At 37.0% G+C, this 14,545-nt stretch overlaps 1 protein-coding gene across 3 annotated transcripts in view; it reads left to right on the top strand.

Moving 5' to 3' along the window:
- Window positions 1–14,545, top strand: part of LOC118006329 (G-protein coupled receptor-associated protein LMBRD2) — a 40,355-nt gene that overhangs the window by 14,834 nt on the left and 10,976 nt on the right. For all 3 annotated transcript variants that reach the window (XM_034998941.1, XM_034998939.1, XM_034998940.1), the window contains exons 5-13: window positions 93–260; window positions 1,450–1,660; window positions 6,438–6,512; window positions 7,689–7,802; window positions 8,165–8,348; window positions 11,447–11,628; window positions 12,169–12,302; window positions 13,637–13,742; window positions 14,416–14,513. In XM_034998941.1, coding sequence (XP_034854832.1) covers window positions 93–260; window positions 1,450–1,660; window positions 6,438–6,512; window positions 7,689–7,802; window positions 8,165–8,348; window positions 11,447–11,628; window positions 12,169–12,302; window positions 13,637–13,742; window positions 14,416–14,513 — 1,272 coding nt within the window. The remainder of the gene's footprint in view (window positions 1–92; window positions 261–1,449; window positions 1,661–6,437; window positions 6,513–7,688; window positions 7,803–8,164; window positions 8,349–11,446; window positions 11,629–12,168; window positions 12,303–13,636; window positions 13,743–14,415; window positions 14,514–14,545) is intronic.

Genomic DNA, 14,545 nt, shown 5'->3' with positions numbered 1-14,545 from the left:
ACATTAAAATTGAGATTCATATAATTCTGGTATTTTGAGATTAAACAGACATATCAATTGGTTCTTTAATCATATTTTTTCCAACCATCTAGGATTCTGTTACCTTTTATGCAGTCATATGCAAGATCAGGAGGGTTTTCCATCACTGGAAAGATCAAAACTGCACTGATTGAGAATGCAATCTACTATGGCACCTATTTGCTGATTTTTGGAGCATTTTTAATTTATGTAGCTGTGAACCCACATTTGCACTTAGAATGGTAAGAAAAGTTGCCTTCTTAACATTGTTTCTGGGTGTATTTGCATTTTTAAAATTTGTTTTTATCTCACATGCGCAGATAAACACATTTCATTGAGAAACGTATTGTTATGTGTTTTCTGGATTCCTCAAGAAGAAATCTAAATAATCCCTATTACTAAGAAGAAAAAATGGAACAATATATTTAAATATAAGCTATTAGATGGACTAATGCTTTGTCTAATAGCTCTATGTTAGAAGTATTAACCCTTATGTTTTTTTTAAGTTTTTATTTAAATTCCAGTTAGTTAACATGCAGTGTAATGTTAGTTTCAGGTGTACGATTTTGTATATGACAAAATAACTAGTTTTCTTTTTTCATTGGAACTTGTGAATATTTTTTTAAAGATTTATTTTAGAGAGAGAGAGCGGGTGCGCACACACACTTGAGAGGGGGTTGGGCAGAGGGAGAGGGAGAGACAGAATCTCAAGCCGACCCCACGCTGAGCTGGAGCCCAGTGCAGGGCTCAGTCTCACAACCCTGAGATCATGACCTGAGCAGAAACCAAGAGTCGGATGCTAACTGCCTGAGCCGCCCAGGTGCTCCAGGACTTGTGAAAATTTTTTCTTTTGTTCTGACTGTAGTTTGAGGGCATATTTCTCTCTGATGTTAGATTCAGACATTATAATAAAATTGAAATCTGTATTATACTTGTGATCTGTGTAATATATGTAAAGAGACAGAGCTCAGAAATTTAGGAATAGAGCAGTAATGATGATTCTCACTGTTGCATTCCTGAGATTTGTGTTGGTGTGCCTCAACGTAAGTTAAACGTTTTTTAGGCTTTAACATTTTTTCAGGCTTCTCTTGTTAACACTGAGTAAGATAGACCCTAATGAAAAAATCTGGACAAAATACATATATTCTTTTGCCAGGAATTATCCTAGATTCTCATTATAACTGTAGTGGAAGCAGTGTTAAAGTCTATTTCTGCAGTCACGCTCTAACTTCCTCTTAAAACACGCAGATTATCTGCTGTTGCTAAAAGAGTAGCTGAGGCTTGGAAGATGTAATTTTTTTCATATAAAATCCTAACCATCCTTTAGGACTGTTTTCTGAAAAGCTATTTAATACTAGTTAGTTCTATTTTACATTTTTGTTAGAAAAATTTATCTATCACAGCTCTCTGCTTGTGTTTTCCCTTTCTCAGGAACCAGCTTCAGACAATTGGGATAGCTGCCGCAAATACATGGGGCCTGTTTCTTCTCGTGTTGTTGCTGGGGTACGGTTTGGTAGAAATTCCTCGGTCGTACTGGAACGGAGCAAAAAGAGGTTATCTACTTATGAAAACGTATTTTAAGGCAGCCAAACTGATGACAGAGAAAGCAGATGCAGAAGAGACTTTAGAAGATGTCATGGAGGTAAGCAAGTTCCAACCTTACAGTCAGTCATGGTTGTTTTTTTGCTGCTGTGTTAGCACATCGATGGGCTTTACCCTGGATGTTTGGTGATGTGCGGTCCTTCAGAATGTCCCGTCCGTTAGCATGACTTCTTACTGGCCATTCAGCTTCATGAGATGTCCCCTCCACCTTCCAGCCACCAAAGAGCGCGAATATGTTCAACAGTGCAGGGTTATGCTTGTCACCTTGGGATAACTTTGAATAGCGCCCCTCTTTTACTCTTAAAAGACTCCCAGATTAGATGATCAATTAATGGTTATGCTGACATGCCTTCCCTGGTCCTCTAGACTCTTAGACATTCAGCACCCATTTTTTTAAGTGAATGAATAAATGAACAAAAGAATATATGTTAGGATTAAAAAAATCTGATGTTGGCTTTTTTGCATTCATTCCCTACAAAATGTAAGAATGGTAGAAGACATTGATTCAAAATGTAGGAGTAAATCTACAAATAGTAGTGTGTTACATTTCCTCAGGCATCTGATGGCTATTATAACATTTTTCAAAAGAAATAATTTATGTTTGATAATTTTTGTATTTGTATCTATGTTTATTTTTGAAAATTGGAGTTTTTTTAAAAAACGTGAAAATTTATATTTGGTAATATATAATTATAATATATAATACATAAATGTAATAAATATATAAATAAATATATAATAATTTTAAAAAGATAATTTTTTTTTTAAAGATTTTATTTGCTTATTTGACAGAGAGAGAGAGACAGTGAGAGCAGGAACACAAGCCGGGGGGAGTGGGAGAGGGAGAAGCAGACTTCCCACTGAGCAGGGAACCTGATGTGGGGCTCGATCCCAGGACTCTGGGATCATGACCTGAGCCGAAGGCAGACGCTTAACCGACTGAGCCACCCAGGCGCCCCTTAAAAAGATAATTTAAATTTGATAGTGTCTGCCTTAAAAGTTGGTACTAAATTCATTTGTTTCAGATTTGAGGAATATTGGTTACACCAGTTACTCAATATTCTTTTAAGAAACATAAATCCAGCTAATTATGGCAAGACCTGGATTTGGCTAGGAGAAATCCTCAGTCGCTGAAGAAAGATGGATTTTGTTGTTGTCGTTTGTTAAGTAAGAACCCTCTTCTGAAGAATAGGATGTGGAAAATCAGGACTGGCATTGGTGTTTTCTTTGTTATTTTAACACAGGTATAAGGTGTAAGGGATTTAAAAATTTTTAGATTTAGAGAAAATTTTCTGTGTAAATTAGATACCACTCTCTTTATTGAATATATTTGGCATATTGTGTTGTATAAATTTAAAGTGTACAAAATGTTAATTTGACGCATTTATGTATTGCGTCAAAAAAAGAAACCCCTCTTTCTGTAATGAATGTTTTGAAAATAGCAGCAGGTCTACATAGATAGCAGAACTCCCGCCCTTTCTCCCCCCCATCAAACATCGTGATTTGTCAGGTATGAATTTCTTTGCCCATATATTTCAAGGGAATTTGGGATCTTTTATGTTTTTCTGAATATCTAAAAATTTGTAAACTTGAGAAAATGTTTTCATCACTTAATAAATACTTGTCTTCTTGATGTGTTAAGTGCTGTGCAGAACTGGCCATTAGGATACTAACTGCCTGGAGTGGAAAATTAGACACTATGTGGCCAATGTGACATGATTGGTGAATGATACGAAGGCAATGCTGTAGTGTAGAGAGGTTTCACTTCTGAATAGTGATCAGAGGAGGAAGTGAAATATGATCTGGGTCTTGAAGGATGGATAGAATTTTCATAGCTGACAGCATCCTGGTCAGGTATCAGGTTTTAAAACCAAATTAATTGAGCATAAGGTTGATGTGGGAAAGATAAAAGCTTGTAAGGTTTGAAAGACAGGTTGTAGCCAAAAGAGCAGGGCCATGAATGTCATACTGAAAAGTCCAGACTATCTTTTGAAAGCAGTGAGGAATCATTAACACCTTACAGTGGAAGAGACCTGATCCTATATGTGGTTTCTGATCTGTCTGATGGAGGTGTGCAGAATAAGGCATGGAACAAGAATATGCATAGTTTGAGGAAAAAAAAAAAAACAACGTTCCAAATACACCTTTAACATCACAAAGTTTAGTCACCTTTTTTTGGTAATTATTAATTACATTTTTCAGCAATCCATAAATTCTCCCAAATGCAGTTTTGTAAAAACCAGTTTAGCATTTTATATGTTTTTCTCTGAAGTGAATATATACAATTGTGTGTCTGTTATTTTTCTTTGAAGCGTTAATAAACTTCCAAGCCATGTCAGACCATTCAAAAGGTATTTGCTAGAGGCCTTCAAGAGATCACCTCTACCTTTAGTCATTTTTTAAGGTGGAGAATTTGGAAGAGGGGGAAACAGCTACTTATTCCCGCTGAAAATTGCCTATTAGCCTGACTTCATAGATGTTGTGTGCCCTGCCTAGTGATTAGGCACAGTAATATCAGTGCTCGAAGTTTTGTTATTTTATTTATGAAGAAAATAAGCAATATTTCAAATACTTTCCACACTTCATAAAAGTTATGAACTTTTTTTTTTTTTTTAAAGATTTTATTTATTTGTTTGACAGAGACACAGCGAGAGAGGGAACACAATCGGGGAGTGGGAGAGAGAGAAGCAGGCTTCCTGCTGAGCAGGGAGCCCGATGTGGGGCTCGATCCCAGGACCCTGGGACCATGACCTGAGCCGAAGGCAGACGCTTAACGACTGAGCCAACCAGGCGCCCCAAAGTTATGAACTTTTAAAGGAACCTTTTAAATTTATAACAGCTATAGTAAATATCAATAATTAACTATTTCAGTACTTATTTTTGTATAATATGGCTCAAGAATTTAAAGGAAAAATACAGTATTTTTATGTATAATGTATAACCAGACTGTATGGTTCATATTCAGAGTTGTGCTAACAAGTCAACAAAACTTGAAGGCAATTTAGTAATAGAAAACTGTAATGCAGTGACGATTCAAGCGTCTTTTAAAAACCCAAGTCTTACCCTGTTACTCCCATATTTAGGCCTCACTCACTGGCCTCAGATAAACTTACTCTAAGGCCTTCTGGAGTGCTTTGCTTTTCTTCAGCCTGATCAAGTGCTGCTCAGGCGCTTACCCTCCTTTCCCCCCTGTCACCCTGTACTTCTTTCAGTTCCTTGAAGCTCCTTGTGTACTTCTGCTTGGAGCCTGCAGACAGGCTGCCCCTCTGTTTGGAATATTCTTGCCCCCTCCTTTGGTTGGCTGACCTTACTCCTACTCATGCTTTTTATCTCAGCTTAAATGATCAGTTTATCAGAAGGCCTCCCACACTAGATTACACAGCACTTTCCATACCATTTCTTCTTGAGTAGTGTCTGTTTTTCTCATGAAGCTAAGCTCCTGACAGGAGCAATGTCTGCTGGTACAAATTATTCATAAGGTCTATGTATTTTCAATTTTGATGGGTATTACTAATTTACCTTTCAAAGAGGTTATATAATTTTGTCAGAAAATTGTTCTTATTTTTAAAATTTGTAATTGTTTTTAGCGAGCTTGACTCTCTTTCCAGACATTTATCGACCAATAGTATTTCTTATGTGTCTTCCCAATTTTCGCTTGATTTGTAAGCACTCTCCATATATTAAGGGAAGTGGATTTTTTTTGTCATATAAGTATTTTTTTCATAATTTTGTCTATATGCCAGATGGTTTCCCTGACTCCAGTTTTGAATCCCTTAGGGCCATTCTCTCGTCTACAATCAGAATGTTCTTTTTAATACCCTGGTCAGTTCTCTTGCTTCCCAGCCCTTGGATATGCCATTGCTTTTGCCTAGAACAGTGGTTCTAACTTTTAAAAAATTTCATTAGTATTATAGAATATTGTTCTTTGGGAACTACTTCCCAAACCCCTTTATACCTTTCATACTCACTAAATTGCTTCTTACCTCACCACCAGCCTGCAATCTTTAAAGTCCTGTAACATCCTGTCTTCTACCACACCCTCCAGCATGGATTGTGGTGACTTTCCACCTAGCACAGTGCTGGCATCTAGTGTGCTCTTAATAAACAAATGTGGAGGGGCGCCTGGGTGGCTCAGTCGTTAAGTGTCTGCCTTCGGCTCAGGTCATGATCCCAGGGTCCTGGGATCGAGCCCTGCATCTGGCTCCCTGCTCGGTGGGAAGCCTGCTTCTGCCTCTCATACTCCCCTTGCTTGTGTTCCCTCTCTCTCTGTCTCTCTCTCTGTCAAATAAATAAATAAAAAATCTTTAAAAAAAAATAAAAAATAAAAAAAATAAACAAATGTGGAATGAGTCAGTAGTTGGGACTGCTATAGAGGATTCTCCCATTGGAAAGGAGCAGGTGCTTTGTGATGCTTGCTGCCTGTTGCTTCCTCCAGTTTCTTCACCATATTTTAGATGATGAGATCATTGAGCTTCCTGAGCAGGGTGGAGGACCATAGCATCACAGTTTGTCTGATCCTTCATGACTTTTTTATAATGCTTACTCATCTTTGTGTACCAAGTAAGCAAATGATAAGGGAATAAATCTTAGAAAGTAGTAAAAAACCTGAGGGTATAGGCATTGCTATTCTAGCACTATGTATTTTTTACTTATGTTCTTAAGAACTTTTATTCAGCGAATGGAGCTTCATGTATATGCTGAGTAGTTTGGGTTGAAATTAAACTTGTGAGAACATATATAGTACCTAGAACAGTCTCATTTGAAATGTATGATGTACAGAAATGGAAATATTTTTATTCCTCTTACTGTTTTTATAGGAGGTTCGTAAAGTGAATGAAAGCATCAAGTATAACCACCCATTGAGAAAATGTGTTGATACGATACTTAAAAAGGTAATTAATCATACCCTCATCTTTTTTCTTTCGACATACACATTTTTAGAACAGAATATTGTAATAAAAATATGAGAACAGCCTATGACTGAGGTCTTCCCATCTCCTTTCCATTTTCATGGAAATATTAACCATAAACCAGTAGTAATCTGCACATAGAATTTGTTCAGTTGTTATTACAAGTTTGACATTTAATTATTGGCAGTATTTTTCATTGAAATGTGGATGTAGAGGTTATGTTAAATAATGTATAATCATTGCTATGACGCAGTGATGGAGATGGACCTTCACAGTTTCTAAGTGTCATTGAATGTGGTCCGTACAGACCTATCTCCTTAATAAACTAGGGCCTCAATAATCTCTTTTACTCACTTCCTGCATGTCAGTTTACAGTATATGAAGTACATCGTAAAATGAATGACCCTATGAGATATTTAACACAGACAAGAAACCATACAATTAAGGTTTTGCTGCATTGAGATTGAATTAGGGGTATTCATATACTTCTAAACTGATTATTCCTAAAATGAGCTGCTCAGTCGTTGTCTTTGCAACCATAGAACCACTGAACTATTTTTTTCCCTCTATTTTAAATCTATTACTCTGATTATTAGCTAATGTTCCCTTCAGCTAAGATGATGGTCATGAGAATCAGTTCTCTAATCATTTCTCTTACATTGCTATCTTTTGAGACCTATTTGGGGAGGTTAAGTAACTTGCCCAAGTAAGGAATAACTAATAGGGCAGATGACTCCAAATCATGTATGTGTTTGTTTTTCTGTACCATGGCTTTTAAAAATTCAACATCTTGGATTTGTTGTGATTCTTCTTCATTTTTACCTAGGAAGATAATTGACAGTTTTATCAGGTGCCTGCATAGCCTAATCCTCTCAAATACTAGTTGCTTCATGTAGGTTAGCTCCCTTCCCTACCACAGCTAGTATATCTGATCATAAAGGTTAATATTAATATGGGTACGAAGGCACTCAGTACATCTAAAACATTTTGAAGAAAATGTTAGCAACTAAAAATCCAATTGTTTAGAGATGCCAATAAAGGAAGAAGATGTTTTTGAGAAAATTAGATACGCCCCAGAATGGAAGATTTTATAATAAAAATAAAATTTTAATTTTTTTGCAAATGAGATTTTAAAAAAAATTTACTTGTCCCTTTTAGTGCCCTACAGAGTATCAGGAAAAAATGGGTAGAAACATGGATGACTATGAAGATTTTGATGAAAAGCATAATACCTACCCAAGTGAAAAGAGTCTTGTAAAACTACATAAGCAGGTAACTTTATTAATAATAGCTTCTTTACTTACTGATGATTTTAGTTAGATTTATAATTACTGCCCACAAAAAGGGAATTTGGAGTGAATGTGTATTTGAAACTTTCTTTGATCCTGTGCATTATTCTTTGAAGTGTTTTAACTGTGTTTCTCAACGGGGTACTCTTGGTATTTGGGGAGGGAGAATTACTCACTGAGCCAAATTGTTACATATATCATAGAATATTAACATCCTTGGCCCAACCCAGCAAATGCCACTAACACTTCCCCACTGTTTGATAACCAAAGCATACTATCTAGCAGGAAGATGAAACACTATTGGATCAGAACACTGACAGATATAACCCCCATTCTCTTTTTTAGGTGATTTATTCAGTTCAGAGGCACCGTCGAACTCAAGTACAGTGGCGGATTCTTTTGGAGCAAGCGTTTTATCTAGAAGATGTAGCAAAAAATGAAACTAGTGCCACTCGTCAGTTTGTTCACACCTTTCAGTCACCAGAGCCAGAAAATAAATTTATCCAATATTTTTATAATCCTACAGTTGGTATGTAATTTGACATAAATTTCAAAATTTAGTGATAATTTTTCTAAAGGGAAAAAGTATATAATTTCACCAGTGCAGAGTTGAATTGTATTTGTACCATTTGATGTATACCATGTGGTAATATTATATATATGATAAACTTCCCCCTCTAAAACTATTTTACTGATCGTATAACAGATAATCTATCAGTTTCCACTGTTACTTCACAGTTAATCAAAATCCTATGCAAAAATATATGCAATACATCAGGCATATTATGTATTCATAATATCTACTTAAAATAATGAGAATTTTAAGCAGTTTTACATCACAAGCTTGGGTTCCTTCTTCAGTCTTGACATACTACTAAAACATTCCCCTAAAAAATCGTCTTTGATTATTTACATCTGTTGGTCTACTTACAAGACCGACACTAAGTAGTCATGATTATTTCATTCTCTTTAATGATTATTTATGACATTCTCGTCAAACGTTATCAGATTTAGTATGAAGAACTTAATGAAAACATGCCAAAGTGTCATCATATTAAAACTTCCATTTACCTTATTTATCTAAATAAACAATTATGTTCACTTGATTCTCTTTCTCATGTTTGGTCTTGAGTACGAAGACATATGGCCATAAAATATCTCGTAAAACTTCTTCAGCAGAGATCTTTTCTAATTTAATGGAAGAAATACTTGTTTTCATTCATTCAACAAATATTTGAGAATGTATTGCTATCTATTGTTGGGTGCTTGGTATATATCAATAAATGTAAAGACAAGTGCCTCGTTATGGAGTGAGAAAAATAGGCAATGTACACGTAAAGGTTTGAAGAAGGTGCTGAGTACGTAGAAGTGGGAGTTCAGGGGAGAAGTCTGGTCTACAAGTATAAATCAGGGCATCATCAGTGTATGTGTGGGCCCTGGGTCAGAACAAAATCAACAAAGAAGTGATTGGGAGAGAGGAGACAAAGTCTGAGGACCAAGCCCGAGGCACTTCAGAAGGCGGACTTCAGCTTGATGCGGAGGTACCAGGAAAAGGCTAAAAGGGGAGTGGCCAGTGAAGTAGGAAGAAAAGCAGGATGGTAAGGTGTTTTGAGGAAAGGGATATGTAAAATACCTTTCCAGATGTTGTAGATGAGTCTAGTGTCATGCACATGAAGCCTTGACCATTGGATTTCAGAGAAGTAAGGTGGAGGTTGAGGGGATAGGAAAGCCCAGTTGGAGTTTAAAAAGCATTAGAAGCAGGGAGAATAGAAACTCTCAAAATGTTATCCTTATAAAAGAGAGTAGAGAAAAGATGTAGTAGCTGAAAGAGGATGGCAGAGTCAAGACCAATTATAGCATGTAATTTGGGAATGATACCTTAGAGGAAATGTAATGAGAGAAGAAAATGGCTGGGATGATGTTCATGAGGAGGAGCGATGCAATGGGAAATAGTGAACAGTGCAGAGAGAATGCCCTTAGATTAGGAAGTAAGGCACAAATGTGCCTGAGCAAGTAAGAAGAGGTGGTGGTGGGAACTTGGGGAGGTTCCCTTCTGCCAGCGTCTTAGTGAAATGCTGAGAGTAAGTGTAGGGGAAGAAATTTTGGAGATTTGAAGAAAGAAAAAAAGGTACAAAATAGTTGCTAAGGAGAGAAGGCATGGGAGAAGATTGGTGAATAGTAGTAGGCTAGCCAGGCAGTGCTCAGGGTCCACCTGAAGCTGGGGATTAAAAATTTAGAGTGAGACCAGTCAGCCAAGGTGTGTGTCTCACTTCTGCAGCATATGGTTGGGTGCTCCGTGGGTGCAGGTTCAGAGCAGCTGGAGAGTAGGATCTAGCCAGGCTGTGGTTTCTCTTAGCAAGGGCAGAGAAGCAAGAGAGGGCAAAGAAATTGGGATGTTGGAGAGTAAAGACCATAGAATCGGAGCTGGTGAAAAAAGCAATAGGATACCAGGGTGTTAAGTGGCAATACAAAGGTGGTAGAATGAATGGATCATTGGGTTCAGGTAAGGTCAGTCAGTGGAAATGGAATATTAGGTGAAGATATTGCTTGGAAACAGGGCCACCGTAATGAGATTAAAAGGAGTTATTGGCAGTAAGAGGTTTAGGGATGGCAGTGGGAATGAGTTGTGAAGGTGGGGTGGAGGATGAGATCACAGGAGGAAAGGAGGGCCAGGAAGTGAAAGGCCCTAGGGTACTGAAAAAAGGATCACCAGTGTGGATCTTGAACTCACCAGGAATTGTGCTGAGAGTAAGGTTGAAAGATTTAGAGTGTGAGCCAAGAGCTCAACACCTCAGTGAATGAAGTGAAAATACAGCCTTTTCAATTTGGGCAGCTTTTTTTTTTTTTTTTTAACTTTTATTTTTTACCTAAAGTCAGACTTAACTGAAAGTTGCCAGAATAGTAGAAAGAATTCTTGTATATCCTTCACCCAGATTCTTCACATGTTAATGGTTTACCATATTCATTTGCTTTATCTTTCTCTCTGTATACGTATTTTTCCTTAATCTTTTCAGGATTGAATCCTGACGTGATGACTTTTTCTCCTAAATGTTTCAGCGTGTATTTTCTAAAAATAAAGACATTTTCCCATATAACCAAATAAAATGACCAAAATCAGGAAATGAACTTTGAAACAGAGCTGTTATCTATAGACCTTAATCAGATTTTGTAAATTGTCCCAAAATATTCTTTGTTAAAAATTCCAGATCATGCATTGCATTCGGGGTCATGTCCCCTTAGTTTCCTTTCATCTGGACCAATTTCTCAGCCTCTCTCTCTGTTTTATGACATTGATGTTTTCAGTGACTCTAGGCCTGTTTTTTATTGGGTGTCCCCGAATTTGAGTGTGACATTTCCTCATGTTGGATGCAGGTTTGCATTTTTGGTGGGAATACTGCCACAGTGATCCTGTGTTCTCGGTGCTCCGTGGCAGGTGACACAGGATGTCAGTTTGTCCCGTTCCTGGTGATTATTTGGTGAGGAGGAGATCTGCCTGGTTCCTGCACTGCGAACTTACTCTTTTCCTCTTTGCAGTTATGTATCTTGTACAGAGATATTTTGGAACAATGTAAATACCCTGTTACTCCTGTGTGGTTTTCCTAATCACCTTTTTCTTTTATCTTCCAGAATGGTACTGGGAATGTCTCTTGCGACCATGGTTTTATAGGATACTTGCCGTGGTTTTGTCTGTCTTCTCTGTGATTGTTGTGTGGTCAGAATGCACATTCTTTAGTACTACACCTGTCTTATCCCTCTTTGCAGTCTTCATACAGCTGGCTGAAAAAACTTACAATTACATTTATATCGAGGTCAGTTTATTTTGTATCTGTCATAAACGTGTGTCAGTTCATAGAATAGCTGTCAACTGTTGTTTTTTTCTTTATATACTCTAGTAATGAGGAGAGCATTGAAGTGCCCCGCAGTGTTACTATTCAGATTTTCAAAAATGAGCTTCATCCATTTGCCCAGACTCTAAAAACTAAGAGCTGTGTTTGAGGAGAGATGACAAGGTGCCAAATAGTACAGAATTCTTTTACGAGAATACATTGAGCCTGTTTATGCCAGTGAAGGCACAGAACTTAAAGAGTCTTCATGTGGAGAGTTGCCAAGGGAGTGGGAGAACGGGCTCACTTCAGGAGGTAGATTTGAAACCCACAGACAGGATGTTGAACTGGTTAAGATGTAGATTTTTTTCCCATAAATTCATTTGCGTAGATGGTTAAGAAAAACTGTTCCCATGTTTAAATTTTAGAACATCAGTAAATGTTAGCCGGAAATAAAGGATGATGCTCACGAACGTATGCAAAGTGCTCAGGTCTGTTCTTCAACTGGTTTTGCTTGTTTTTCAGATTGCTTGCTTCCTTTCCATCTTCTTTCTCAGCATCTGCGTTTACTCTACTGTGTTCAGGATCCGTGTGTTCAACTACTATTACTTGGCCTCACATCACCAGACTGATGCTTACAGCCTTCTATTCAGCGGCATGTGAGTAGAAGGGTGTTTACAAACACGGGACGGCCTCCACTGCGTGCAGTCTATGGATCTCTCATTTACTGCTTGTCCTTTATGGGTGTTCCACTCACCCCTGTATTTATGTGAGCTCACTGATCAGGTTTAAGCATGAGTTAGACTTTTGATTGCTAGCTGAATCCTGCTTGAAGTTTAAGGTTACAGTAGGTTTACTAGGTTAGGGAGGCAAAGAAAGAGCCTGGATTTACAGTTCAGAGATTCAATAAATAGGTGAGTAAATACTAGGGCCATTTGAGAGTTTAGAGGCTAAGTCAGACCTAGAGAGTTCTGAGATTCCATGGCATCAGACTGCATCGTGAAGGGCTTAGGAAAACAAACAAGAAGAATCTTTGCTAAGAGATTTAGTAAGAGTTTAGAGCGACAGCTCTAGCTTGGGCTGTTATTTGTCCCTATTGTTAAATTGTCATATTGGGTATTTAGAAGGGGTGGACTTAGGGAAGTTCACAGAGGAATCCATATCTGAGCATCTTTAAGACTTTTTTCTTTTGCCAGTTTTCCTCCAAATGTAGAGTCATAGGAAGTTGTGAGTGTAGTACAAAGAGTCCTATTAACCTTCACCCAGCTTCTCCGAATGGAGACGTTTTATATAGCTGTTGTATAGTATCAAAACCAGGAATTATACATTGATATATTACTGTTAATTAGATGATAGACTTATTTAGTTCTCACCATTTTTATCCTTAATTTGTGCATGTGTGTGTGTGTGTATGTGTGTGTGTGGATTCATGTAACCACCACTACAATCAAGATACAGAATTGTTCGATCACACAAAATAACCCCTCATGTTTCCTCTTTGTATTCGCATCCTCCCTTCATTTCCCTCTCCCCGTATCCTCCAACTCTAGTTCTGTGAGAGTCTCTTTTGAGCTGGACAGAACTGAGCTTAGGCAGTTCTTTATACCTGAACTTGTCAGAGTGACATACTTCGATACAACTTCAGGTTTTATGTAGTGAGTACAGCTCCCCTTGAGGATATTGCCATCCTTGCCATACTGAGACAGATTACACAGAGGGTAGACTTGGAAAAAGTGCATACACAGGCACTCCACAAATTCTTAGGCTAAAGCAGTGGCAAACACCACCAAAGCAGGCAGCCTGAGGCTGGAGTTTTGCCCTGTAGGTGTTGATGTTTTAGGGAGATGCAATTAATAGGATTTTCAGAATGTCTCTCAAGTAAGGACAGTTCATATTAAGAATTCAAGATAAATGTAATACAAATAGATGAAAACAATAAAATGCATTTGCTACCATATTTTTTACATATTCTGTTTATAAATGTTTATTACAGGTTATTTTGCCGTTTGACTCCTCCTTTATGTCTTAATTTCTTGGGTTTGACACATATGGATTCATCCATCTCTCACCAGAATACACAGCCAACTGCTTATACATCTGTAAGTATGGTTGGAGCGCAGTTTTTTTAGATTCATTGTCTCTCTGAGATGTATTATTGTGGGATTTCTTTTAATGCCAGCAGAAAAGTTCTGTAGTGTTATTAGGATCTTTTTTTTTTTTGATATCAAACTTTCTTTTAAAGGTTGTGTATGTAATTTGTAATTACTAATGACTGGATAAGAATTATTTCGCTCTCTTTTACTGTAAAAAAAGTTTTTTGGTTCACATAGGTTGTGCAGCTGAGCAATATCAATAGACCTCATTATTAGCTTTTATATTTATAATCTTCATGGACACGATAATTTTCAGTAATATTTATAAAATAATAATTTTCTTGAAAGCCTTAATAAATAAGCAAATTCAGACATAATTGACATATAACATTGTATTAGTTTAAGGTGTACAACACAATGATTTGATGTATGTATATATCTTGAAATGACTGCCACAGTATCTTTATTAACATCCATCACCTCACATACTTAAAAGTTTTTTTTCCTTGTGATGAGAACTTAAAAATGAATCCATTTAGTGCTTTATTTCTACTTTTCAAAAAGTCCAAATTTGTTAATATGGTTGGTTATGAGTGAATTTTCCAATGGTGGAAAGGAATATAGAAAATATAAAACTGTACTAATTTAACTTTTTTCTTTTTTTTTTTTTGCTCTTTAGATTATGGGTTCCATGAAAGTTTTATCCTTTATTGCAGATGGATTCTATATATATTATCCTATGTTGGTGGTAATTCTCTGCATTGCTACTTACTTTAGGTAAGAATCGTAGCGTCGATTATTTTTCCTCT

The sequence above is a fragment of the Mirounga leonina genome, unplaced genomic scaffold (assembly GCF_011800145.1).
Source record: "Mirounga leonina isolate KUSES-001 unplaced genomic scaffold, KU_Mleo_1.0 Mir_96, whole genome shotgun sequence".
NCBI lineage: Eukaryota > Metazoa > Chordata > Mammalia > Carnivora > Phocidae > Mirounga > Mirounga leonina.
The sequence above is the reverse complement of the archived record's forward strand: the minus strand, read 5'-3'. Positions and strand labels throughout refer to the sequence as shown.